Source organism: Narcine bancroftii, chromosome 4, assembly GCF_036971445.1.
Source record: "Narcine bancroftii isolate sNarBan1 chromosome 4, sNarBan1.hap1, whole genome shotgun sequence".
Lineage (NCBI taxonomy): Eukaryota > Metazoa > Chordata > Chondrichthyes > Torpediniformes > Narcinidae > Narcine > Narcine bancroftii.
The window spans coordinates 21,114,281-21,140,073 of NC_091472.1; the positions used below are offsets into that span (position 1 = coordinate 21,114,281).

Genomic DNA, 25,793 nt, shown 5'->3' on the forward strand with positions numbered 1-25,793 from the left:
AATGAACATTTAAAATTGCCACCCTATCACTGAAGAAAAGATTGGTGTTGCAAAGACCCAGCAGGTCAATCAGCATCGACGGAGTCTGAAACAGAATGAACGTTGCAGGGGCGGGGCAGCTTGGACAGGCCGCGCGCTCGCATTGCCAGCGCGTGCACGTCGGCTCGCCGAACACCCCGCCGCCGGCCGAAGAAGTCACGTGGGCGCGGTCTGCCTCCGGAACGCGCTCCGTTCGGACGAGCTGTGAGGTCACGGCGTCGTGACGCTTGCCGCCGCCGTCAGTTGGGGGTGGGCGTGCCCGCGCGCCTGAGGGGCACGGGCACGGACGGTGCGAGGGCCGCGGTCATGGCGGCTCCCTTGGCGCAGTTCGACGAGGACTGGCAGGATTTCTACGAGTTCAAGGCGCCCTCGGGCCATTTGAAATGGGACCAGGTCAACTCGAACGGCGTGCCGGCCCCGGCCGGCGGCCCCGGGACCCTGGAGCAGGGCCTGGAAGATTTCTCCGAGCTCGACAACTTCTCCGGCGAGATCGTCGGCTTCAAGTCGATGGAGGACCTGGTCCATGACTTCGACGAGAAGCTGACGCTGTGTTTCCGGAACTACAACACCAACACGGAGAACATTGCCCCGATAAAGCCCATCTCCGAGGAGAGCATCATGAGAGACGACGAGTGAGTGGGGGGGGGGGGGGGGGGGGGGGGGCTCTGGGTCTGCATTGTGGGGGGGGCTCTGGGTCAGCATTGTGGGGGGAGCTCTGGGTCAGCATTGTGGGGGGGGGCTCTGGGTCAGCATTGTGGGGGGGGGGCTCTGTGTCAGCATTGTGGGGGGAGCTCTGTGTCAGCATTGTGTGGGGGGGCTCTGGGTCAGCATTGTGTGGGGGGGCTCTGGGTCAGCATTGTGGGGGGGGCTCTGGGTCAGCATTGTGGGGGGGGCTCTGTGTCAGCATTGTGGGGGGGGCTCTGTGTCAGCATTGTGGGGGGAGCTCTGTGTCAGCATTGTGTGGGGGGGCTCTGGGTCAGCATTGTGGGGGGGGCTCTGGGTCAGCATTGTGGGGGGGGGCTCTGGGTCAGCATTGTGGGGGGGGCTCTGTGTCAGCATTGTGGGGGGGGCTCTGTGTCAGCATTGTGGGGGGAGCTCTGTGTCAGCATTGTGTGGGGGGGCTCTGGGTCAGCATTGTGGGGGGGGCTCTGGGTCAGCATTGTGGGGGGGGGCTCTGGGTCAGCATTGTGGGGGGGGCTCTGGGTCAGCATTGTGGGGGGGGCTCTGGGTCAGCATTGTGGGGGGGGCTCTGGGTCAGCATTGTGGGGGGGGCTCTGGGTCAGCATTGTGGGGGGGGCTCTGGGTCAGCATTGTGGGGGGGGGCTCTGGGTCAGCATTGTGGGGGGGGCTCTGGGTCAGCATTGTGGGGGGGGCTCTGGGTCAGCATTGTGGGGGGGGCTCTGGGTCAGCATTGTGGGGGGGGCTCTGGGTCAGCATTGTGGGGGGAGCTCTGGGTCAGCATTGTGTGGGGGGGCTCTGGGTCAGCATTGTGTGGGGGGCTCTGGGTCAGCATTGTGTCGGGGGGCTCTGGGTCAGCATTGTGTGGGGGGCTCTGGGTCAGCATTGTGTGGGGGGCTCTGTCAGCATTGTGGGGGGCTCTGTGTCAGCTTTGTGGGGGGGGGCTCTGTGTCAGCATTGTGGGGGGGGCTCTGTGTCAGCTTTGTGTGGGGGGGCTCTGTGTCAGCATTGTGTGGGGGGGCTCTGTGTCAGCATTGTGTGGGGGGGCTCTGTGTCAGCTTTGTGTGGGGGGGGCTCTGTGTCAGCATTGTGTGGGGGGGCTCTGTGTCAGCATTGTGTGGGGGGGCTCTGTGTCAGCATTGTGTGGGGGGGCTCTGTGTCAGCATTGTGTGGGGGGGCTCTGTGTCAGCATTGTGTGGGGGGGCTCTGTGTCAGCATTGTGTGGGGGGGCCTCTGTCAGCATTGTGTGGGGGGGCTCTGTGTCAGCATTGTGTGGGGGGGGCTCTGTGTCAGCATTGTGTGGGGGGGGGCTCTGTGTCAGCATTGTGTGGGGGGGGGCTCTGTGTCAGCATTGTGTGGGGGGGGGCTCTGTGTCAGCATTGTGTGGGGGGGGCTCTGTGTCAGCATTGTGGAGGGTGTCTCAGTAAATGCGCCTTGACCCCCCCCCCCACACCCAGTCAAACTTTCTCCTCCACGCCTGTCCCTTTCTCCCAATGCACCAATGTTGGCCAGACGGTCACTTCGTGCTTGCAGGGCTGCCTATCTTTCCCAGGTGACCAAGTCCTTTTCACATGGAATGGCATTGCAGGTTTCCAGGGGGTCTGCATCGTTCCCCAATAAATGCTTTGGAACAGACAACTTTTTGTACAAGGCTATTTATTGCCTTCATTGTATAATTTTAACGGTGACCGTTCTGTTGAGGTTCAGGGTGCACTGCACGTCAACTGAGTCGTAGAGAAACCGTACAGAATCAATTCTGTCTAGGTTCAGGGTGCACTGCACGTCACTGAGTCGTAGAGAAACCGTACAGAATCAATTCTGTCTAGGTTCAGGGTGCACTGCACGTCACTGAGTCGTAGAGAAACCGTACAGAATCAATTATGTATTGGTTCAGGGTGCACTGCACGCCAACTGAGTCGTAGAGAAACCGTACAGAATCAATTATGTATTGGTTCAGGGTGCACTGCACGCCAACTGAGTCGTAGAGAAACCGTACAGAATCAATTATGTATTGGTTCAGGGTGCACTGCACGCCAACTGAGTCGTAGAGAAACCGTACAGAATCAATTCTGTCTAGGTTCAGGGTGCACTGCACGTCACTGAGTCGTAGAGAAACCGTACAGAATCAATTATGTATTGGTTCAGGGTGCACTGCACGTCAACTGAGTCGTAGAGAAACCGTACAGAATCAATTCTGTATCGGTTCAGGGTGCACTGCACGTCACTGAGTCGTAGAGAAACCGTACAGAATCAATTCTGTATCGGTTCAGGGTGCACTGCACGTCACTGAGTCGTAGAGAAACCGTACAGAATCAATTCTGTATCGGTTCAGGGTGCACTGCACGTCACTGAGTCGTAGAGAAACCGTACAGAATCAATTCTGTATCGGTTCAGGGTGCACTGCACGTCACTGAGTCGTAGAGAAACCGTACAGAATCAATTCTGTATCGGTTCAGGGTGCACTGCACGTCACTGAGTCGTAGAGAAACCGTACAGAATCAATTCTGTATCGGTTCAGGGTGCATGACATGCATTACACTGCAGGTACTATGATCTTGGGTGGTAATGTTTTATCGTGGAGCCAGCAGGCAGTTAAAATTCTGGCTTTCCAGTTTTACTCCTGAAGTATTAATTATAATAAGGGATTTTGAAACCCATGCTGCTTCTTTCAAAATTCATATCACTGTATACAATACAGTGAGTCTGCAATTTTAAAATGCAAACTGATTCTTTTTATGACTGCTGCTATTGCTGAGTAGCCGGTAGTAATATGGCAAGTTAAAACTGAAAATTGTTGGTAGATTTTATTAACTGTTGGGAAGCTAGTTACACAGTAAAGAACAATAAAATGTTAAGTCATTGAGCTATTAGTGATGATCAGCTCTAATATACTTGAATCTTTAAATGAATTAGCCCTGATAGTGTAATTCAAGCAAAATGTTGGAGCATTATGACTGCTGCTTGTTTCAAGGAAAAGGTAGATGCTTGCTTAAATTTCACCATTGGGTATAGTCAAAAGCAAGGCAAGTTCAAGTAGAGTGGCCAGTATGTAGGGATGGGAATTTGAGGCTTCGGCTCGAGAGGCTTCATCGAGCAAAGGCTCGAGGTAGTGCTGCAGATGAGGGAAGGACAGGGCAGATTTTTTTATTACTTTTATTTTCATTGAGAAGGAATGGCAGGGTAGGGACGGGACATGTTCCTCTTAGAGAATGTGAATAATCAGGGAGTCCCTAATGACTTCATCTGTGAGAAGTGCCTCCAACTGCAGTTCCTTACAAATCGTGTTAGGAAATTGGAGTTGGATGAACTCCGGATCATTAGGAAGGCTGAAGGGCTGAGACAGGAGTTGCAGGATGTAATCTCACCTAGGAGCCAGGTGGCTGGGTGACAGTCGGTAGAGGGAAAGGGGATGGGCAGACAGTACTGGGTACTCCTGTGGCCATTCCCCTCAGCAACATGTATACCCCTATGGATACTTCTGAGGGGAATGACCTATCTGGGCAAGGCAGCAGCCAGACCAATAGTGAAGTGGTTGTCTTCGCCTCAAACGAAATGAAGTCAGATGGAATGATAGTTGTAGAGTATTCAATAGTCAGAGGAACAGATGGGAGATTTTGTGGCCGCAAAAGGACTCCAGGCTTATGCGTTGCCTCCTGGGTGCTCAGGTCCAGGATGAAAGAGGCTGAGTCCAGGGCTTCCAAGGTGATAATCTCTGGATTGCTCCTGGTCCCACAAGCTAAGAAAGGTCAAAACAGGAAGATAGTGTAGATAAATGAGTGGTTGAAAAGATGGTGCAGAGAGCATCTAGATGCCATCTATGTGACAAAGAAAGACACATCAGAGCCAGGTGTCCAAGAAAGAAAGACAGTGCCACCAAGGGGGAAAAAGGAGAAAAAGCAAAGACCTAGATACGGAAAACAGCCCTCCAGAGTGAAAATCGTAGAGAGGGATGAAAGCCCTAGCAGTGAAACAGAGGAAGACAAGACACCATAAGATATGTATATTCATGGATTAAAGGATAAGAAATCAGAAATCTATGTCTATGTGAAAATAAACAATGAACGTCTTCAAATGGAATTGGACTCTGGCAGCAATGCGACTCAAGTTAAAAACATGACTGTTACCTCGCCATTAAAGAGTCCAACATAGTGTTAAAAACAGTCATGGTGAATAAGTCAAGGTGTTTGGAAAATGAAAAGTAAATGCGGAATATAAAGGACAGACACCGAAAAGATTACTCCACTACATTATTGACACCAAGGGACCGGCATTGTTCGGAAGAAACTGGTTATCATACATTCAACTAAAATGGAAATTGGATCCGTAACGAATGTATGCCTGGACGATGAGGCCAAGCCAAAACTGGACAAGGGCTTAAGAAATATCAGATGGTTTTCGAAAAAGGCATGTGGAAAATCCAAGGAGTCCAGGCAAAGTTGCACTTGAAATCAGGTGTTGAACTTAAGTTCTACAAGCATAGAATGGTACCATTTGTCATAATATTTGGTGTCAAACGATTTCACCAATACTTGGTGTATGGTAGGGTTTACTTTAGTAACAGACAGCAAACCACTGAGTTTCATTCTAGGCCTAAAAAAGGATCCCAGTGCTAGCTGCAACAAGAATACAAAGATTGTGTTATTTTGACAAAGCATTTATTTTGTGGGGATTGATGAATCCATTGAAACTTTGTTTACTTCTCTCTTTTCTCTCTTCAATTCTACATCTTTCCTTTTTTTCCCCTGGGTGGTTGGGAGGGTTAGGGCTTGTTCTTTTTTTCTTCTCTTACTCAAAATCAACATTGAATGATTAAGATTGTTTCTTTTATGTCATTGAATTTCATGTTTTCATGTTGATTTGAAAATATAAATAAAGTAATAAAAAAACCAATTCATGGATGGGCCATGCTGCATATAATTACGATTTGAAACATAAACCAGCAACGCAAATCGGCCACGCTGATGCCCTATCTCGCTTACATCTTCCTGAAACCAAACAAAAAGATGAGAAGTAAATGGAGGGCGGAGGCTACAGCTATTAATCAGGAACTTCATTTCTTACCAATTACAGCAAAGACTATCAGCAAAGAAGTGTGGAAAGAAGCTACGCTATCAAAAGTCCTAGATTTCAAATTAAATGGGTGGACTGAGGCCAAAGCCATCTCTGAAGAACCAAAACGTTATTCTACACGACACCGTGATAGATCAGTTGAAGAAGGTTGTTTATTATGGGGACAAGGACAATCATTCCTGTCAAATGGCAGATAGCCATGTTATCACAGCTCCACATCAACCTTGCAGGGATGGTTCGAATGAAGGCGTCGAGCATATGCACGTCTGGTGGCCCTCAATGGACATTGATATTGAATAGACAGTAAGACATGTGGCATTTGTCAAGATATGCAACCCAAAGCTCCTCAAGCTGAAGCCAACCCATGGAAACGGCCATCATGACCAGGGCATCGGATTCACGTTGATTTCGCTGGTCCTTTTAAGGGGGAAAACCTCCTCACTGTTGTTGATGCACACTCTAAATGGCCAGTGGTATCACACATGAGAAAAATAACAACTGACCCGACAATTGAAAAACTATGAAATATATTTGCAATATATGGATTACCTATTGAACTGGTTTCTGATAGCGGTCCACATTTTATATCGGAAGCCTTTATCGTATTCCTACGCAATAACAGTACACAATACGTCTTCTCAGCATCCTACTACCCAAGCACTAATGGGGAAGCAGAACATTTTGTACAAACTTTCAAAAAGGCTATGAAAACTAAGAAATTCCTAAATGTACCCTGGAGTCACAAAATCACAGATTTCCTATTAGAAACATGCCGCCCTCTACAACCAGCTGAATTAATGTTTGGTTGTAACTTGAGAACAGGACTTTTCACATTGGCCTTCAAATAGAACAATCCATGTCTCCAAGTAAACCTACCAAATCTTTATAAGTGGGAGAACCAGTACTAGTATGGGACAGTAGGAAGCTGTGGGCAAGAGGGGCTATTCTTAAAAAAAAACTAAGTCCCTGTTCTTATTCTGTACTGGTGGGAACTAAAATATGGAAATGGCACAGCAATCAGTTGAGAGCAGTGGCTACACCCACTGCTCATGATCCCGATGTGATCCCAGATTAGATTTCCTGGGCTCATTCCACGGTTGACATTCCAGAAATGTCTTTGAGAAGTGAGACCCCTGCAAATGAGCAGTCTGCAATCGAACAGTCCTACACTATGTCCTGTTCAACACACTCCTCTGCAACATCCAAATGAAGTTCGCCAAAGACAAAGTTCACATTCCTTGCCACCAACCAAAAGGCAGAGTCCGGAGAAGTCACAAAGCATCCTGATGGATTCCACCTCTTTGAGATGATCAAAAAGGGAAAAACATATTCCAGAATGACTGAAAGACTATGAACAGTGACTTGGCGGTTTATCATTTCATGCTTACTTTTTAGTGTAATTGTAATCCTCAACATTAGTATAGATAGAGCAGTGGTTCTCAACCTTTTTCTTTCCACCCACGTACCTCTTTTAAGTATTCCCGATGCCAGAAGTGCTCTGTGATTAGTAAGGGATTGCTTAAGGTGGTCTGTGAGTGTGAAGGGAAGGTTGAGAATCACTGCTCTAGACTCAATTGTTACTGAAATATTTTGCTCGAGAAAAATTGTCATTGGCCCCTTTTTAATCATCTATTATGTGGACAGTTTGATAACAAAGGGGCCCAATGACAATTTTTCTCAAGCAAAATATTTCAGTAACAATTGAGTCTAGAGCAGTGATTCTCAACCTTCCCTTCCTACTCACATCCCACCTTGAGCAATCCCTTACTAATCACAGGGCTCCGATGGCAAAGTGGTGAGTGAGTGGAAAAAGGTTGAGAACCACTGGTATAGGAGTACCTTGTAGTTATAGTTTAATATAAGTGCTGCCCATATGTTATTTTCACAAAGCATTTATTTTGTTGTGGAGGGGAGAAAAGAGTGTTATGTCTATCTGCCTGCATGCATATGATGTCACCACACCCGCCGTGATGATGTCATCACTCGTACATACTGTGAGCTGTGGGGAACCACGTTAGATTTGTATTAAGAATGAATGAAGCGTCATGTCTCTGTCTACAGTGTATTTCTAAACCTGAGCAAGTTGAGAACTGATGTGGCTGATCCTGGTCCTCTTTAAGTTGTGTGTTATACCAGCTAATAGTGTTTACATAAAATTTTAAGTGGAAAAAAAATTTAACAGTTTAATTTATCGTCAGTTCAATATCCCATACAGTTTTGCTAAGTGTTTACAGTAATAAGGTGTTCGCACAACATCCACATTGCATAGCACCCAGTTTCACTGAACTTATCATGGATGTTAAGTGGCGCATACCTGTATTTTTGTATCAGTGGAAGACATTAGCAGAGTGTCAAATGTTGAACGGTATTAGGGAAGGGAAGTGCATGCACTTACTATTTCAAGGGATAAAATGCTCAGAAGGCTGAATGATCTAAGGGTGGATTAGACTCCTGGACCAGATGGATTGCATATTCAGATTCTGAAAGAGGTAGCAGTAAAGATTATGGAGGGAGGGATTATTAATGATCTTTCAGGAATCGACAGATTCTGGTGTGGTTCCAGAGGACTGGAAAATCGCAAAAGGTCACTGCACTGCTCAAGAAGGGAGGGAGGCAGCAGCAGGTTAGTCTAAAGTCAGTGATTGGGAAGATGTTAGTCATTTATCAAGGATGAGGTTATGGAGTACTTGGAGGCACATGACAAGATAGGGCAAAGTCAGCAGGGTTTCCTTTAGGGAAGGACTTGTTTGACAAACTATTGGAATTCTTTGAAGAAGTGTCAGGCAGGCTAGACAAAGGAGGAGTAGTGGATGTCACTGATTGGAGTCGGTCGATGAAGAAATCAAGGATTCATTTGGAGGGATGAGCAGAGGCCCAGCTTGCTTTGTTTCGTCTTAAGATTTGTTTGTATGATGGTGTTGAATGCTGAGGTGTAACTACTGAACAACAACCTGATGTCGATTTTGGTGCTCCAGATAATCTAATGCAGAGCAGATGACAGCGGCTGGTGATCTGTTGTGATAGGCCATTTGAAGTGAATCCAGGTCCTTCCTGCAACAGAAGTTGATCTGCCCCATAACCAACCTCTCAAAGCACTTCATTATGCCACTGGTCCATTGTCATTGAGACACCTTGGTAGCTGGAATAATGGATGTTCTTTCAAAGTGGGTGAGAACTGCTGATCATTTTGGCAAGAGGTTGAAAATGTCTGCATAACCTCCAGCCGGTTGTTTTGTACAGGTTTTAAGGATAACAATGTTATTATTCACTGATTACTACTTGTTGTCTCTTTCATAACTTAAAGGCAGTGTGATTCATGCTACAAGGATCTATGATTTGTGGAACATGCCAGATCATATTAGTTAATCTATTCCAGCAGTGGGATGGAGGCATTAATCATGGAACATTTTGCAACCTATTCTTGGGACCTATTATGTTGAATCTGAGCCTTCTATGTTTTTAAAGTTTAATTACCTAATGGCTTTACATTTGTACTGCAAAATAGATGCTCATAATAACTTACTAAGTGGAATTTATTTCAAAGGATTTGTATATTTTGATTTTTGTGGTTGCACAAAGTGAAAAGAGAGTAGTTGCCAGAAAGCAGATTCTGAGCTGTTTGTTAACCTTTTTTTTGTTTTGAATTTTACATGAATCATTGCAGTATTTTTTGTAGGCAGCTTTCCCTTGAGTTGCGTAACCAGTTTACTAGAGGATTGGCTCTTTTCAGAAATAAACAGTTGTTGGCCTGAGCACATCTAATTTTCCAACAATCATTTCTGCGTCTGTGTTTATCCCTTTCCTCCTGTTTATTTTTTGCTTTTAATTCTCGAATGCACTCCTTTTTCTTTAATTTCTTTCATTTTTAGGTCTATTTTTAAAGCTATTATCTGCGATATAATTCTTAATTTTGAAGGATCTGCATTCTATTCAACATAATGTACCAGTATTTACTGCTAGATTTACAGTACAACTCTGATATTCAAAATAGGATTCTCTGAAATCCTCGTTTAAAATTTCAGATAAATGAGGATATCAGAAATCCTCATTTATTCAAAATCTTTTTGGAGCCAAACTGACTCACGGGTTGGGAAAAAAAAGTTCACGACATGAAATTAGAACAACGATTGTCCTTGTTTCAGGTAACTCCCTCCCCTCTCTCTTTACATTTTTTATTTAACTTCCCCCTTTTGACTTTTATCCCCCTCTCAAACTGGGTTACACTGTCTCCCAGCTGCAAGTGGGAATCCCTTGTCCTGGTGTCATCAAGGATAGCAGCTTCCTGGGCAGGAGCGGGACCTCATGCTCAGTGGCGTTTCCTCCCTTTCCCTTCCTCCCTCCTTGGCACACCAGAGGACACTGACTCCAAATCCTCCCCTCAGCCTACTTCCACAATGTGCATGTACGGTAGGACGAGGGGAGGATTCTGAGTCAGGAGTTCCAGTGACTGGGAAGGCAAGAACCCGCCGACTCGCCAGTGAGTATCCCACCAGCCCGGGCGAGAAGCCTCCCTGGGGATCAGAGGCAGCGGTTGTTTCGAGTCTGGGATCGGCGGCAGTTGAGAGGTCTCGGTGTTCGGTGGTAGCAGTTTGGTTTGTCTTGGTGATTGGTGATGGCCAGCATTTTTTTTTGGTGAGAATTAAACATTATTTAAATGCTTAAAAAACCTTCCCTTGTTATTTGTTGTTTAAACATTGATACAAGTGACTTGCTGTTACTACTGGGCTGTTTTTAAAAAGTGACCAGTTCTTCGAATAAACTGTTTATCCGACATAGTCCCTGACCTGACCATTTTGGTTAATTGGAGCTGCACTGTATTTGATAGGTGAAATCTGTGTTTTTAAAATTCACTTAAACCTTCACCATGTTGTTTTCAATGTTCGAGCATTTGCTCACAACACGAACTGTAATAACTTGCCTGTAATAATAGTTGATGGAATGTCAAGAGCAACTATTATTAATGTCTTCAAGTTCTCTGACATCAGTATCTTTTGGTTACCATTGACTACATATCTGAGTATCCTACGATAAATATCTGGTTTCATACCCTCAAGTTTTTGCACCAAATATAAGGGATTGTAAGACAGGAGTGGAATTGAGCCATTTGCCCCATTGAGTTCACCCTGCCTTTCCTTGCTATTCTTTTCAACCCCATTCTCCTGCCTTTTCATTTTTCAGTTGCCTGTGTGAGTGAACTCCCTTTTCACTTAATAGCTTCAACATCATTCAGGATAAGGCATTAGATGTGATTGACGTTGCCTTCACATTCTAAGCATTTGCTATTTGCAAACGATGCCTTCAGTCTGAACCGCATCTATTTCTCACCTCATTTACTGACATGGACTAAGGCAGAGCCACTCGAGACACAAGATAACATCCTGCAGGTTTTCCTTGCAAGTTGAGGGTCATATCAAACTGACGATGTATAAATGTTGGATTATTGTAGCTGGGTCAAAATGATCCTTCATCAACAAAAGCAAAAGGGCAGTCCGTGAAGGTCGATCATCCCATTATTAAGGAATACCAATTAATGCTGGCATGTATCCAATAAATACATAGATTTAAGGAAAACTACCCTGAATATTAATATTTTTGAAGTAAATTTAACTTATCTCTTTAAAAATGCACAAAAATAGATGATTTTATTTGGGTTACTTAAGTGTACACTGCATAAAATGCATGCTTGGCTAAACATGAACATCACAAATACTGCTACAGGGTTGCTTAATTTGGTATTTTAAACTTGAATTAAGATGACATTATAAATTGTTTGTTCTACCTCTAAACTTGCTGCACCAATCCAGCGTTTTTGTTAAACTGATTTAATTGTTTTCGCTTCATTACATTCTGTATTCAGATGACAGGGAAATAACTTGATGCTAATACTATTAGGAAGAAGAGAAGTGTGCTTTGGCACATGATGAATGGAGTATTAATTTTCCTCTGGATATTTATCTAGACATCTAGGTTAGCAACATTGTGCTGCATAACTGCAACCACAAGTGTAAACTGAAATATATGTATTTTGTTGAAGTTTACAATTTCCTCTGGCTTCTCATTGATATTGTAGGTACATTAGAATTGGGATACAAGAATAACTGCAACTTTTTGAACCTGATTTAGGGATGGAGGATCACACTCTGAATCTCAGTTTCTATGTTTTGATGTCCGTGCCCTTTAGTAATTTAAGGATTGTTTTAATAGTTAAGTAAGTTCCAGTCCAAAACAAGACTGAGGACAACAGTGGAAATATCTTTCATAAATTTTTTTTGAAGGGAAGGATTTTATATTTAGAAGGCCAGTATCTTTCATAATGACACTGATTCTGTTACCACACATTATTGCTGAAAATGCAAACTTGCCTTTGGGGTATGAAATAATTGCTGTAGAAGTACTTTTCCACTGAGAATTGTAAACTATTAATTATAGGTCTGTTTGCTGTAATAATTCACAAACCAGAGTTTTTGTGGTAGAGTCTAAATGTTTGTACAATAGTTTGTACAATATAAAAATAGAAAATAACCATATAACCACTTACAGCACAGAACAGGCCAGTTCAGCCTTACTAGTCCATGCCGTAACAAATCCCCACCCTCCTAGTCCCACTGACCAGCACCCGCTCCATACCCCTCCAGTCCTCTCCTCTCCATGTAACGATCCAGTCTATCCTTAAATGTAACCAATGATCCCGCCTCGACCACGTCTGTCGGAAGCTCATTCCACATCCCCACCACCCTTTGCATAAAGAAATTTCCCCTCATGTTCCCCTTATAATTTTCCCCCTTCAATCTTAAACCATGCCCTCTAGTTTGAATCTCCCCCACTCTTAATTGAAAAAGCCTATCCACATTTACTCTGTCTGTCCCTTTTAAAATCTTAAGCACCTCTATCAAGTCCCCCCTCAATCTTCTACGCTCCAGAGAAAAAAGCCCTAGTCTGCACAACCGTTCCCTGTAACTCAGACCCTGAAATCCTGTCAATATTCTCGTGAACCTTCTCTGTACTCTCTCTATTTTGTTTATATAAATGCTAGGATGCTCCCCAGGTCATGCAGCATTGATGAAAAGAGAAACCATTAATGTTTCAGATTGATGACCCTTTATTGCAACTTCCACCTTGGTTCTGCTTTTTTTTCTTTTTGGATATTGATGAAACCTGATACATTTGTCTTTATGTTTTTTAAAACAAACTTCCTGAATAATTCAAACAGTAGTTTTACATGACTCTTTGGTAATTATTGTGAATAAAGGGCATCATATCTCAAGGGGAAAGCAATAGCTTTAAAAAGTATTTTAAGGCTGGTCCAGCAGAAAACCCATAAGCCAAATAGAAGATGATATGTGCAACATGCTGATAACCATAGCATGCTTTGATTCTTCAGTGTTGTCAAAACTGTCTGCAGCCTGAACACCCAAAGAGCAGGTGAGATCTAAGAAGGGAGAAATTCTTGTCAAGAAAAGGGAGGCAGTCAGAACTAGTTGGATGGAGTACTTTAAGGAAGTTCTCAATGGAGATCATGTTCTTGAAATGGACATCTTTGACACTAATCTATAAGAAAATATTTGGTCCACATGGCCCCAGCCCATACGACAAATCAACTGTTGAACAGAGAAATAAGAACCGATGGAGTCTCTGCTGTAGTTATTAAATTTTCACAAAAAATAACTTCAGACACAAATTTACTGAATTATGACACACTTCCTGCAAGAAGACAACTGCTGAAAAGGAAGCAGGAACCAATGGAGTCAAGATTTAATATTCCTTTGTTCTCAAGTAATAAAGCAGGTGTAATATTACACAAAATTGACTTTAGTCTTGTAAGGCAGACAAAGATTTGGCATCAGCATAAATTGCTCAGTACCCTTTACAGTCAGAGAAAGAGAAGAGTCCCACTTGAGTCATTGAGTGTCCATAGATTTGCCTCCAGTACTTCCGCAGCCACACAGATTTCAGCCCAAACCATCAGCAACCTGAACTCCAGATCCAACCGTGATTAGGAAGCCTTCAGCTCTCTTGGTACTCTCTTGCATCCATTCAGCCAGTCACCAGCAGCCCCTCACTGCTGTGCTGCCTTGATCACTGTAGGGTCTCCTCTGCTTCTCAAACAGGGGGTCTCCCCGTTTTCGGGAGCACTGTGCCAATCTCTGCTTTCCCAGCGTCTGTATCCTCTTGAGGCTGCTGCCTATCACATACGGCACCATCTTTGGCTCAGACCCTGCAGTTGCAGGAGTTTAAAATAAATCACTGTTGACTCCTCTAAAAGGCCATTTAAAGCCTGTTTAAAGCCATTGGTAGGTGGACTGTGCAGTAGAATTTTGAGGAGGAGCTCTGTGTTTCCTCTTGCTGCTCTCAGTGGGTCCGCACCACTGTCAACGGTGTTGTTGAAGCAGCTTTGGTAGTGCCACCATTTTTTTTTTTTTACACATCAAGAGTCGCTCCTGTCGTTCCTAAATTTTCAAACACAAGCTTACTGAATTATCACACACTTCCCATACTTGGGAAGAGGTGGATATGCCATGGATCATTGAGGCTATAACTTGAATTTTTTTCGAGAAAGATGAATATCTATTAACTATAGAGGGTTTCTTGTGTCTTTTATTAAGGGAATATTACGGGTGGAATGGTTGGCATAGCGGTTAACACAATACCTTTACAGTGCCAGCGACCGGGACCGGGGTTTGTATTTCGTGCTGTCTGTAAGGAGTTTGTGCGTTGCCCTGTGTCTGCGTGGGTTTTCTCCGGGGGCTTCGGTTTCCTCCCACTGTTCGAAACATACTGGGGTGTAGGCTAATTGGATGTAGATTGGGTGACACAGACTCGTGGGCTGAAATGCCCTGTTACTGTGCTGTATGTCTACATTTAAAATTTAGAAAGCCAGCAAGAGTCCTCCTGAACCCGTTCCCAATGGCCAAAGAGCTGCTCCGAGTATAACAGCATGGATTTTGTTGAGTGGACAATGGCTTCACTGTGCCAGTGCAGCTGTAGGCTGTCTGAATAAGAGTATTTGAAGATCATGATGTCAAATCTGGCCAAGGTCCATTTTCTGTTGGGATGTAGTAAATTTAGTTTATTGTCAAATGTACTGAGAGGCAGTGAAAATCAGTTTTGCTTGTTATCCATGCATCACAGTGCCATTATGGATTAAAACATTCATGGGAAACATGGTTAAATTAAAATAAGAATCGTCATGACTAGGATTCTAGTATTTTAACATCACAGGCAAATCAAATTCAAGACTCCTCATCAGTGGATGAAAATTCAGGAAGTTGAAAATTTGAGACGTGGATTACAACAGGTAATTTAAACACTGGAGATGCAATACCAATGAAGTCATGGCAAAATCTTTTAAATCCAATAGAAGGAATAGAATCAATGCCATTTCCTTTCCTCAGTATCAAATTACAGTTAACCAGTTGCCAGCTAGACATGAAATTCTCCAAATAGGCACTTGAATCCATGCCTTGTCATAGCAAGTGATTACCAAGAGTACAAAGAAAACAGTTTCAGATGTGTTCTGTATTTCTGGAAAAAGTATAACATCCCCAACAATTTTTGGAAAACCCTGATTGATGACTTTCAAAATGGAGTACTTGGAATGACGCTGAGGATCCAGAGTTCCTTGCGGAGCCTTGAGAAAACTGTGGAAGGAGTCACCACCTATCAAATTATTCTTTTACTTGGCTTATCAAACATCCCTTAGTCTGCATTGGCCTCATCTGCTAGAGAAATGGAGTTGAAGCAAGTTATGTCATAGTAGTTGGAGCCTGCTTATGAAAGGTGGAAACTGAAAAATTTTATGATAGGGCTCTGTATTGTAACATCAGATATATAGGGGGCAGGGGATGCCTTTCAAAATTAACTATTTATTGATTCCTTTAGGATGACTATTAAATAGTTCTGAATGTTGCTTTAAATTCCTATTTGGTCAAAAAAAATTCTGGGTGATGCAGAGAAATGTGCAATCCACTGAAATGATAAATGTTGCCTTTCAAGTCATTTCAAGAAATTTAAAACATTTCTGATAAACAAGGATATCCGAAATCCTCATTTATCCGAAACTTTTTCAAGGCTGAACTGACCAGGGATGTCTGGCTCCTGGCGGCAGCAGCAATGGACCTTGGGCTTCCAGCATGAGGAGGTGGGGAGGTGTTGGTGATTGACGGTGGCCAGCATTTCTCTTGTGAGAATTAAACATTAATACTTAAAAAGCCTTACCTGATTGCTTGTTGTTTAAACACTGTTACAAGTGATTTGCTGTTGCTACTGGGCTGTTTTTTAAAAAAAAAATGAAATGGGCCCAGTCCTGACCATTTTAGATAATTGGAGTTGTACAGCCTGACGACACAAAGTTCTCTGGTCACTGGTGCAAAACATGCAGACATAATGCAGATACAGACAAATAATCCAGATGTGGGACAAATATTTTATCTATATGCACGTAACACCCAGAAGTGAATGCAATCATGTTCTACATGAGTCTCTTTAAAAATCAATTTTATTTTAGGAAGACATCCTTTAAATAAGGAAAACCTAAAATGTTGACTTCTCGCCCAGCTGTGCTTTGGCAAATAGCTTCCAGTATTTGTGCAAGCTGAGATGGTTAATGTATTTTGATTGGCAAGGAGCAAGATAGAGGGGTCAAGGACAAGAGGGCACAACTTCAGGATCACAGTTGCATTTAAAACTGAAGCCACTTTGATGCGGGAATATTTGCACTTTTATTGCGTTACACTTTCTGAGTAAAAGGTATGAACACGGAAGTTGTGCGGGCGGGAGCGGGAGCCATTCCAATCCTGCCTTTAAGCTGGCAACAGAGATAGTCACAGTGTCGAATTGACAATTATGTAAAAAGGGTGATCCACCGGTCTGGGACCAGTTGGCAAAGGAATGTGACGTTTGATGATGCTTTATATGTGTGACCTATCAGCAGGAAATTTCAAAATTTTAATGCAGCAGTCAGAGCTAATAGTTACGATGGAATGTGGAATAGTGGATAATGAAGAAGGTTTTCAAGGATTGCAGAGGGATTTGGGCTGCTTAGAAAAGTGGGCTGAAAAATGGCAGATGGAATTTAATGCTGATAAGTGTGAGATGCTTCATTTTGGTAAGAAGAATCAGAATAGGAAATACGTGGTAAATGGGAGAGCATTGAGGAATACAGAAGAGCAGAAAGATTTAGGAGTGACGGTACATCGTTCCCTGAAGGTAGAAACTCACATGAATAGGGTGGTGAAGAAGGCTTTTAGTATGCTGGCCTTTATCAATCATTGCATGGAATAGAGGAGTTGGGAGGTGATGTTGAGATTGTCTAAGACGTTGGTGCGGCCTCATTTGGAGTTCTGTGTGCAGTTCTGGTCGACTAATTAGAGGAAGGATATAAACAGAGTGGAGAGAGTGCAGAGAAGGTTGACCAGAATGTTACCTGGGTTTAAGCATCTAGAGTATAGGGAGAGATTGGACAGATTAGGTCTTTATTCTTTGGAGCGTAGAAGGTTGAGAGGGGATTTGATAGAAGTATTTAAGATTATGAAAGGGATAGACAGAGTGGATGGGGATAGACTATTTCCGTTAAGAGGAGGAAAGATTAAAACAAGAGGACATGAGTTAAGAATTAAGGGGCAGAGGTTTAGAGGTAACATGAGGGGGAACTTCTTGACTCAGAGAGTGGTAGCCGTGTGGAATGAGCTTCCGGGAGAAATAGTGGCGGCGGAGTCAATTGTATTATTTAAGAAAAGGTTGGACAGGTATATGGATGAGAAGAAGATGGAGGGTTATGGGCATTGTGCAGGGAGGTGGGACTAGGGGTGTTTGGTTCGGTGCGGACTAGAAGGGCCTAATGGCCTGTTTCTGTGCTGTAATTGTTATGTTATGTTATATCTGTGAATTGGGGAGACAGAGGATGAAATAGGTGACCTATATAAATAGGAAGGTAAAGGATGGCCTGATATTGGAAAGGCTGGCATAACACCTTGGAGACTGCGGTTTTGCTCGGTACAAGTCGTAGGTAATGAGCAAATTGAAAAGCTTGCAGGAAAAAAACCCATCGTGTGAACAACCATAATGGCAGGAGCGGAATAGGGGGTTTGGACTGGCCATATTTCAATCTGTGCTATTCCATTTGGGGCATAAGCCATTCTGTAAACCTGGATGCTCTTATGAGCAACACGGAGAATTCAACTTCCCTTGAGACCGATCCAGTTGCGTCTCCCTCCTCCAGCAGCAGTGCTGATGCCGGAATCCCTAGTGGCATGGACACAGAGACCAGCAATAAAAGCGGTGAATCTGAGTCTCACGATTGACCAGGTAAAAAACATTTTTTGTGATTAACATTTTCTCAAGTGTTTTTGAGTGTAATTGCCCATAAAGAGCCGTCTCGCTAATGTTGCTTCTGTTCTCTTGTTACCTGCCGCGGCACAAACTAACGAAAACCTAGGAGGTGATAAAGGAAATGAAGGACTTGTTACTAGCAATGGACCGTGAGGACATGGAGATGTAGCATCTTCGATTGGAAGTGCAGAGGGCTTATGAGGAGTAGCTGAGGAGAGAAGTGTTGGAGGCAGAGATGGCAGCATGGGAGGCCAATAGATGGGATTAGACAGCTGAAATGAATGGGTTCAGCAACATGTTTAAGGACATTCAGCGAGAGATGCAGAAGCATGCCTTACTTATGCGGGACCTGATTGCACTCATGGCAGTTGCTATACCACGGCACCCTGGTGCCACTCGATTGCATCAAACTTTTGCATGTCAGTACCGCGCTCCTGCACCCCAAAGGCAGTATTATTCTCTGCACCACTGTGTTGTGCCTACCACTTTTGCACATGGTCATTGATGTTTGCGCAGTTGCAAGTAGTTATACGCTGCTGAATTCACCTTTTTTATTGTAATTTACATGTTTTCTGTTCACTACAATTCTCTGACATGTGCAATCTACATTTATTCAAAATGATCTGTTTGCTTAAATGGCTTACAGAATGGACATAATTGCTTCACGGATAGCCTGGTGACAGCTTGTGCACCCTGATAAGCAACTCGATCAGGCTCAGGGAGATTGGGTAGCTCAGTGCTCCACTCTGGCAAGAAGTGCTCCTTGTTGATTTCGCATATATTGTGTAGGAGCACAAAAGGCAATAACGTCTGATACAAAAGTGGTACATTATCAAGTCACTTGGCCAGGCACCTCCAGCGACCTTTGAGATGTCCAAAAGCACTTTCTACCACCATCCTTGCCGAGCTCAAACTTCGCTGCTGTTGATTGAGTGGTTAGTGTCACTTTCTGAGGGGCTAAGCTGGGTCTCCAGTTAGATGCACGGGGATTTCCACTCTGTTAACAGTTTTGGAATTCTGTAGGCAGAGCAATGTAGATGTATAAGTACCTCCGAGATCACGCACAATCAGTAGCCATTTTACAATAAAAGGATTTAACCTGACCTTTGGACTTGTCATGTTTTATTTGAAGTAGACTCAGTTGGCCATTCCTTCATACAGGCAGTCCCCGGGTTAAAAATGTCTAATTTATGAACTGACAAGCCAGCTGGAAGTAGCGTGGTTAAGTCAGCAATGCTGTATGACGCTCTTTTTGACTCGCTGGGCTAGGGTTGGGGACAGACCAGTGAACTTCCAAACCACTAAACAACGCCAGTTTGTACGGAGAGGAACCACTGGGTTCGGGGCAGACCAGCGAGCTTCCAAACCATTGATCAATGCATTAGGGTTAGAAGAGCACTGAGCTATGGAATAGAGAGTTAAGTAGCTGTGATGAAAGTTAGGGGATGTTGGGCTCTACGATTCCTTTGACCTGAAAAGTTCAATCGACCCCCTTTTGACCCCCTGGCATATTTTGACCCCTTGGATAGACCCTTTGGCCCCCAGGGGGTCGATATCAACCACTTTGGAAACCTTATCCTACATCATCCAATTATTTACTGTATTATTATGTTTAAGATGTTGCAGTGTATTTCCATTTGTGGTCAACAATAGCTAGAAGAACAATGCAATGCCACCCTTTCCAATTGTAGTAGGCTAGTGTGTCTTCATGAGGGGTAATGGGAAAATGTATGCCATTGATGGCACCAGCACACATTGGATACCACCATTCTGCAAATCCGTCCATTGTCTCCTGAAAACGTGCGCCATTCGGCAGGGGTGTCGTCAATGCAGCAGTAACTTGGTGTATCAATGCACACACAGTGGCGACTCCGATATTAAAAATACAAATAATGGATTGATATTCACATGGGATAGCATACCACCACAAAGCAACAGCGAGTTTAAGCTGAAGTTCCATAGGCTGTGGCTGTCATCAGTTTGTTGTATTGTGCCTTCGGTGTGCCTCAATAGGTTCTAATACAAAGTCAAAAGTGTTCTGAGACAATAGAAAATGACTCCGCTGCTCATCTTCCTCAAAATTGTTGAGGACATTAGATCAGAACACAGGCCCATGTGGTCTCTCTCCTCCACATTATTCTATCCGAGATGAGCGTGAATGCAATGACAAGAACGAAACGTCTCCATCTACAGTGTTTAAGGTTTGTGTGTCTTTCTGCTTCAAGCAGCTCCCTGTTTCTCTTCACTTTCTCCTCCAATGTATTTCTGATCGCACAAACACATTGCTCACAAATCCACCATACGTCTCAAAAAGTTGTGTAAGATGAGCTGCAAATTTGCTTTCTTTCGAAGAGTGTAATAAATGTTCATGGCTAGCATGAGCATATCAAGTTCAACTGCCATTTTTGTGTTGAAAGCAATGTCCAATACACATCACACTAGACACTGACACCATTGTGTTACATATCCTGCTACTTTTGCTCCCAGAATGCCGGCTTGCTGTGTAAAATGACACACTGGCCAAACATGATGTTGGCATTTGTTGGTTCAGTGTAAACCACCAAAGCCAGCTTAGTGACGAATCTTCTTTATGGAAGTATTGCGGGATCACTGTGTAAAAAGCCTGAGAGATGGAGAGGAATTTCTTTACCTAGAGAATGGTGAACCTCTGCATTTTGCTGATGTAGCAGTGGTGGAGGCGAAGTTGTTGGGCGCATTTAAGGTGGAGATTGATAGGTATCTGAATAGTCATGGGATCAAAAATTATGGGGAGACGGTGGGGGGGGGGGGGGAGAGAGGGATCAGGATGGGATCACAGAGTAGACTCCAGGCCAATAGCCTTCTTATGGTCTTAAATGAGCCTGCCTACCTGAAAGGGGTTGTGGCTAATTAACTAATTTAGATGTTGAGGTCTTGACTAAATGTAAATTCACTGCGAAGTCTGTGACTAGCTTTTATTACTCAGCTGTTTAAAATTTTAAACTGAAGTACTTAAGAAACATTTCTTTGGATCTTGGTAGTATTGTTGGGACGGTTTTTAAATTTGTTTGGGGAAAATATATTCTCTTCGTAGGCCTGTGTAGTTTTATTCTTTGGCTACAAACAGACCTGTTCTTGATGACAAAAGCTGTTAGGTAGTTGAACTGCAATATTATTTAATTCTCACTTCCCCCCCACCCACCAACTCCCCCATCTCTACCAAAGTGATTATGGCCACTGGACATATATTACTTGTTCTTGAATAGAGCATTAAATCACTCAACATGAGAGTTCATTGACTATCCCCAATTACCAATGAAATGCTTGAAAATTAGCTGCCTTGAATTGCTGCAATATAATCTATTTCAATGTCAGATTGAGGTGATTTTGAGAGGATGTTAGAAGTTAGACTTGCATGCTTGCTGAATACTTATAAATGATAAATATGGGATTTTTGGAAAGTTGGTGTGGGAACATTTCTGCAATATATTGTAGATTCCCATAACCGGTGCAGTGTGAAAGTGGTGAAGGAAATGAGAGTTTGGATGGAATGATTGCCAGTGAAACCAGCTCCTTAATCTTGCATGCGCTGAGCATTTTGAGTTTTGGAGCACTGGATGCTGCTTTGGCACAAGACAAATCTTACCTTTTAAAAATGAAAGGACAATCAGCTGCAATGGATGAACATGTAAATCAGCCAGCTGGTAGCACCTCCTCTACGATAATCTTTCTTATTGGTGTTTCATGAGGCTGTGTACCAGGCTTTAATTGACTTGTTAGAGGGGCTGCTGGTCATATAAAAAAAATATCCTGTAACCAAGGAGGTTTGCAGACGCTGGGGGAGCAGCAGACCAGTGCATCTCATCAGAAATGGGGCTCAGCGGTTGAAGTGATCACACCGGCCGCTGGCTGTTGGTGACTTGGAGTCCTGCACTGGCTGCTGGAGACTGGGAATCCGGTTTTGGAACTGGGATTTGAGAGGGTGCTGAGGGCAAGAAGGGGGCTTCTGGAGGGCTCGTGCGCTGAAGGCTTCCTAAGTGTATCGGATATTTGAATCAGTATTGCCAATGGTTTGAACAGGAGTCTGAGACTGCAGAGACTGGAGGAACTCTTTTGCTTCTTTCTCTGATTGTTAGGGGTGCCAGGCATTGTTCATGGTGACTCTTTTTTGCCTTACTGCAGACACAAGTTGAAATAGATAATGTATGTTATATTTTATGTATTATTTTGTGACATATTTTGAAATGGGAACAGCACATGTCCTTGTTGCTGAGGCTGACATGGTGGAGAGCTTCAAATTCTTGACCAACCATGTTGATGCCATGAGCAAGATTGTGCATCAATGACTACTTTCTCAGGAGATCCTCTTGCCAAGTTTTACTGATACATGACAAGTGTATCCTGCCTGGAAGCATTGATACGGGAATTGCTCTGCAAGAAACTGCAGAGTTGAGAAAGCAGCTCAAGTCATCATGCAAACCAAAGTCCCCTCCATTGACTTCATCTATACCTCCCACTGTCTTGGGAGAGCTGCCAACGTATTGAAGGACCCATCCCATTCCTGTTATCTGTCTTCTCCACCATTTTAAGTATTCCGTATGTCATAGGTGCTCTGTGATTAGGAAGGGTGGAAAGAAAAAGTTTGAAAACCACTGTTTTAATTGTACCTAATTGACTCGTGATGCGCACGGTTTCATAACTCCAAAGAAAATGGGCCAATGACAATTTTTTCAAGCAAAATATTTCAGTAACAATTGGGTCTAGAGCAGTGATTGTCAACCTTCCCTTTCCACTCAGATACCACCTTGAGCAATCCCTTACTAATCACAGAGCACCTATGGGATTACTTAAAGTGGAAAGAAAAAGCTTGAGAACCACTGCTCCAGATTCAAGTACAATGTTTTTCCTGCTATTATGAGACTCTTAAATAGACCTTTTACTGTAAAACATTATGCCCTGGCACTATTTTAGCTACTTTTCTCTGTCACCTGCGCTTCTCTCTGTCTTGCTGTAACACCGCACTGCACTTTATTATCATACTACCTACTATAAAGGAGGAAGACCTGCCTGAAAAGTGCACAAAACAAAGCTTTTCATTGTATCTCTGGGCCTATGACAATAAACAATTCAAATCAAAAACAAATTATCAAATTTTTTTCATTGTATTAGTGTAGCTGATATGAGAGAAAACTAGTGACAATTTGCATATTGTTCTCTTTTGAACTGTTTTTAATGTTTGCTGGTTAATACCATACTTTTGACACAAATATAGCATAAGTTGCCAAGTATTTTACTTTCCTTCCTTTGAGTTTTCTGCTTGATCATCCATTCCCCCCTGTCTTGAGGGGGTTGGTTTCTTTGTTGGTGATCATTAATTCAGTATCCAAGCAGTTATTTCCATGGATGCTGAATGAGATGCCAGGTTATGGGACTGTATCGAGTCTAAACTTGAGTGTCCAAATTGAGCATTCATGTATGTGCAATTTGAATTGGAATTGGTCTTCTCTGCTGTGATTATGCCACATGATCTTTGGCTGATATTGAAAGATATGTTTTGTTCTCATTTTATTGATAAATGTTGCCTCCCAATGTATTTATAATAGTACAAAATTTGTTCCAAAAATTTATCATGGGTTTTTGCCACAACATATTACTCTCCTGCAAAGAAAAATTGTTTCACTTTCTGACATTAGAAACAAGGAACATTTTCTGCTCTGCTGTCGGTCATAAGCTGTTCTATATTCCTTACCCGAAGTATTGTGAATGTGCAATGTTCCTTTTGGGTATTTTCTTCTTAAGTCTATACTGCTGCACATTTTTTGGGAGAGATTTATGTGATTCACTGAAAATAAATGGGTTTCCACTTCGAATGTGATTAGAGCCTTTTTCCCATGAGAAAGAAAAGGCTGCTTTGAAGCCTCCAGTCTCAGATGATGTCTGTCAGATGTAAATGGTGTGAATTAATATTCATGCTGTGTTTTATACAGAGTATCTAAACCATAACTGAGAGGCTGATTTGTGTATTGGTGCTCCTTTACGATTCTATATTCCTGCATCGTAATGCGACAAGTGCGCTTTGTTCATTGTTTCTTGCATCTTTAATGTAATCTTTGAATTGTGCAATGGTCACATAAAAAATCTTTTTATTTTAGTCCCTATAATTCACCACCCCCCTCCCCGTAGACCAAACATGTCAAACTCAGGCCCGCGGGCCAAATTTGGCCCATGATATAATTATATTTGGCCCGCAAGATCGTATCAAATATGTATTAGAGCTGGCCCGCTGGCTGCCGCGCCAGTATAGCACATGCACAGCTAATACTACAAATCCCAGAATGCTTTGCAAATGCATTGCCACCGGCCCATCAGCCCGCTAATCGCCTCCACCATCTGTGACCCATCGCCTAACTCACATGTAATAAACCCCTTACGAAAAATGGCCAAACGAAAGACAGAAAACAGGACCTTTCAAGACAGGTGGGAGGCAGACTATATGTTCATCATTTTAAAAGACAAACCTGTTTGTCATTGAAGCAAGTTGTTATTTTTTTGACTTGTTGGCTTGTGAAAAAAAAACATTTAAAAGGAGCTTAAAGGCTAAAGAGAAATGTTATTGAATATTTTATTTCTCATTTGTTAATGCTTCTTCTGGAAAGAGTTTAACCAAAACTATTATTAAACATTAATTTTAATAAGAAAAAGTTTAACATTACATATGTTGAAAGAAGAGAAAACATTCAGATGTTGTTGAAAATTTTCAATAAATATTTAGTTTGGTCCACGACTTAGTCCAAGTTTTTAATTTTGGCCCTCTGTGAATTTGAATTTGACACCCCTGCTGTAGACAGTGTTATTGTTCCATAGTGCCAGCTCTAGAGTTTAAAAAGTGAATACCACGAGCTAGGTAAGAAATTTTATTTTAATCACTTGCATGCATGCACATGACATAATTCTTTTGCTCTTTGTTTTCTAATCTGCCTATTATCTTTCCACTTAACCACCCATTTCTCTTTCTTTCTGCACTAATATGTCCATTCAAGCTTTGCTTCAGCTTCCCCTTAGTCCAAAAGTCCCCATATATTATGGAAGCTGGGCAAATTAAGGTTTAAATTCAAAGTACTGTACTACTTACTATAAACCATTTCATTTTGACTTGGTGCATTTTAGAAAGCTTCTAATGCTTAAGAAATGCTTACAAGCATCTGTCTTGGTTATCCTGGAGGAAAAAAAAAGACTGCCTTGGGTATCTGTAATATTTATTGTTAATAATACATCAAGGTTTTAGTGTATGTTTTGAAGAAATGACAGCAAGATGGACAAGTGATACCAGAGTAGCTGACACCTCATTAGAATGCTAAAGTGAACATAAAATGAGGTGGATTAACAAAATGGTAAACACAATTTAGTATTGGTAAAGATAACTTTTTAAATTAATCCATTATAATTACTTTGAATGTAAAAATCCATGTGGTATGTAAAATTAGAGGGTTATGAGGATGTACAGTGTATTGATTTCTGAACTATCGCTCAAATTTACAGACCATTGATCCAGAGTTGAGCTTGAATTTGAACTCCATTATAACACCCAGGGGAATTTAAATTCAAGGAGGCTGACATTGCTAGTTTCTAATAAATGTCATGAAACTACCAGATTGTTGTTAAAAAAAAAACCTCTCTGGTTCACTGATGCCTTCAGGGAA

At 42.9% G+C, this 25,793-nt stretch overlaps 1 protein-coding gene across 6 annotated transcripts in view; it reads left to right on the plus strand.

The window, feature by feature from the left end:
• Positions 1-280: 280 nt before the first annotated feature.
• The window catches only part of fez2b (fasciculation and elongation protein zeta 2b), a 204,897-nt gene continuing 179,384 nt past the window's right edge, over positions 281-25,793 (plus strand). For 4 of the 6 annotated variants that reach the window (XR_011355574.1, XR_011355573.1, XM_069930935.1 and 1 more), the window contains exon 1: positions 282-671. Coding sequence is in view for 4 of the 6 variants with exons in the window: in XM_069930935.1 (XP_069787036.1) it covers positions 346-671 (326 nt within the window). In the remaining 2 variants the exon portion in view is untranslated. Of the gene's footprint in view, positions 672-25,793 lie in introns of all 6 variants that reach the window. The other 2 variants (XM_069930933.1, XM_069930934.1) reach the window with 2 other exon arrangements.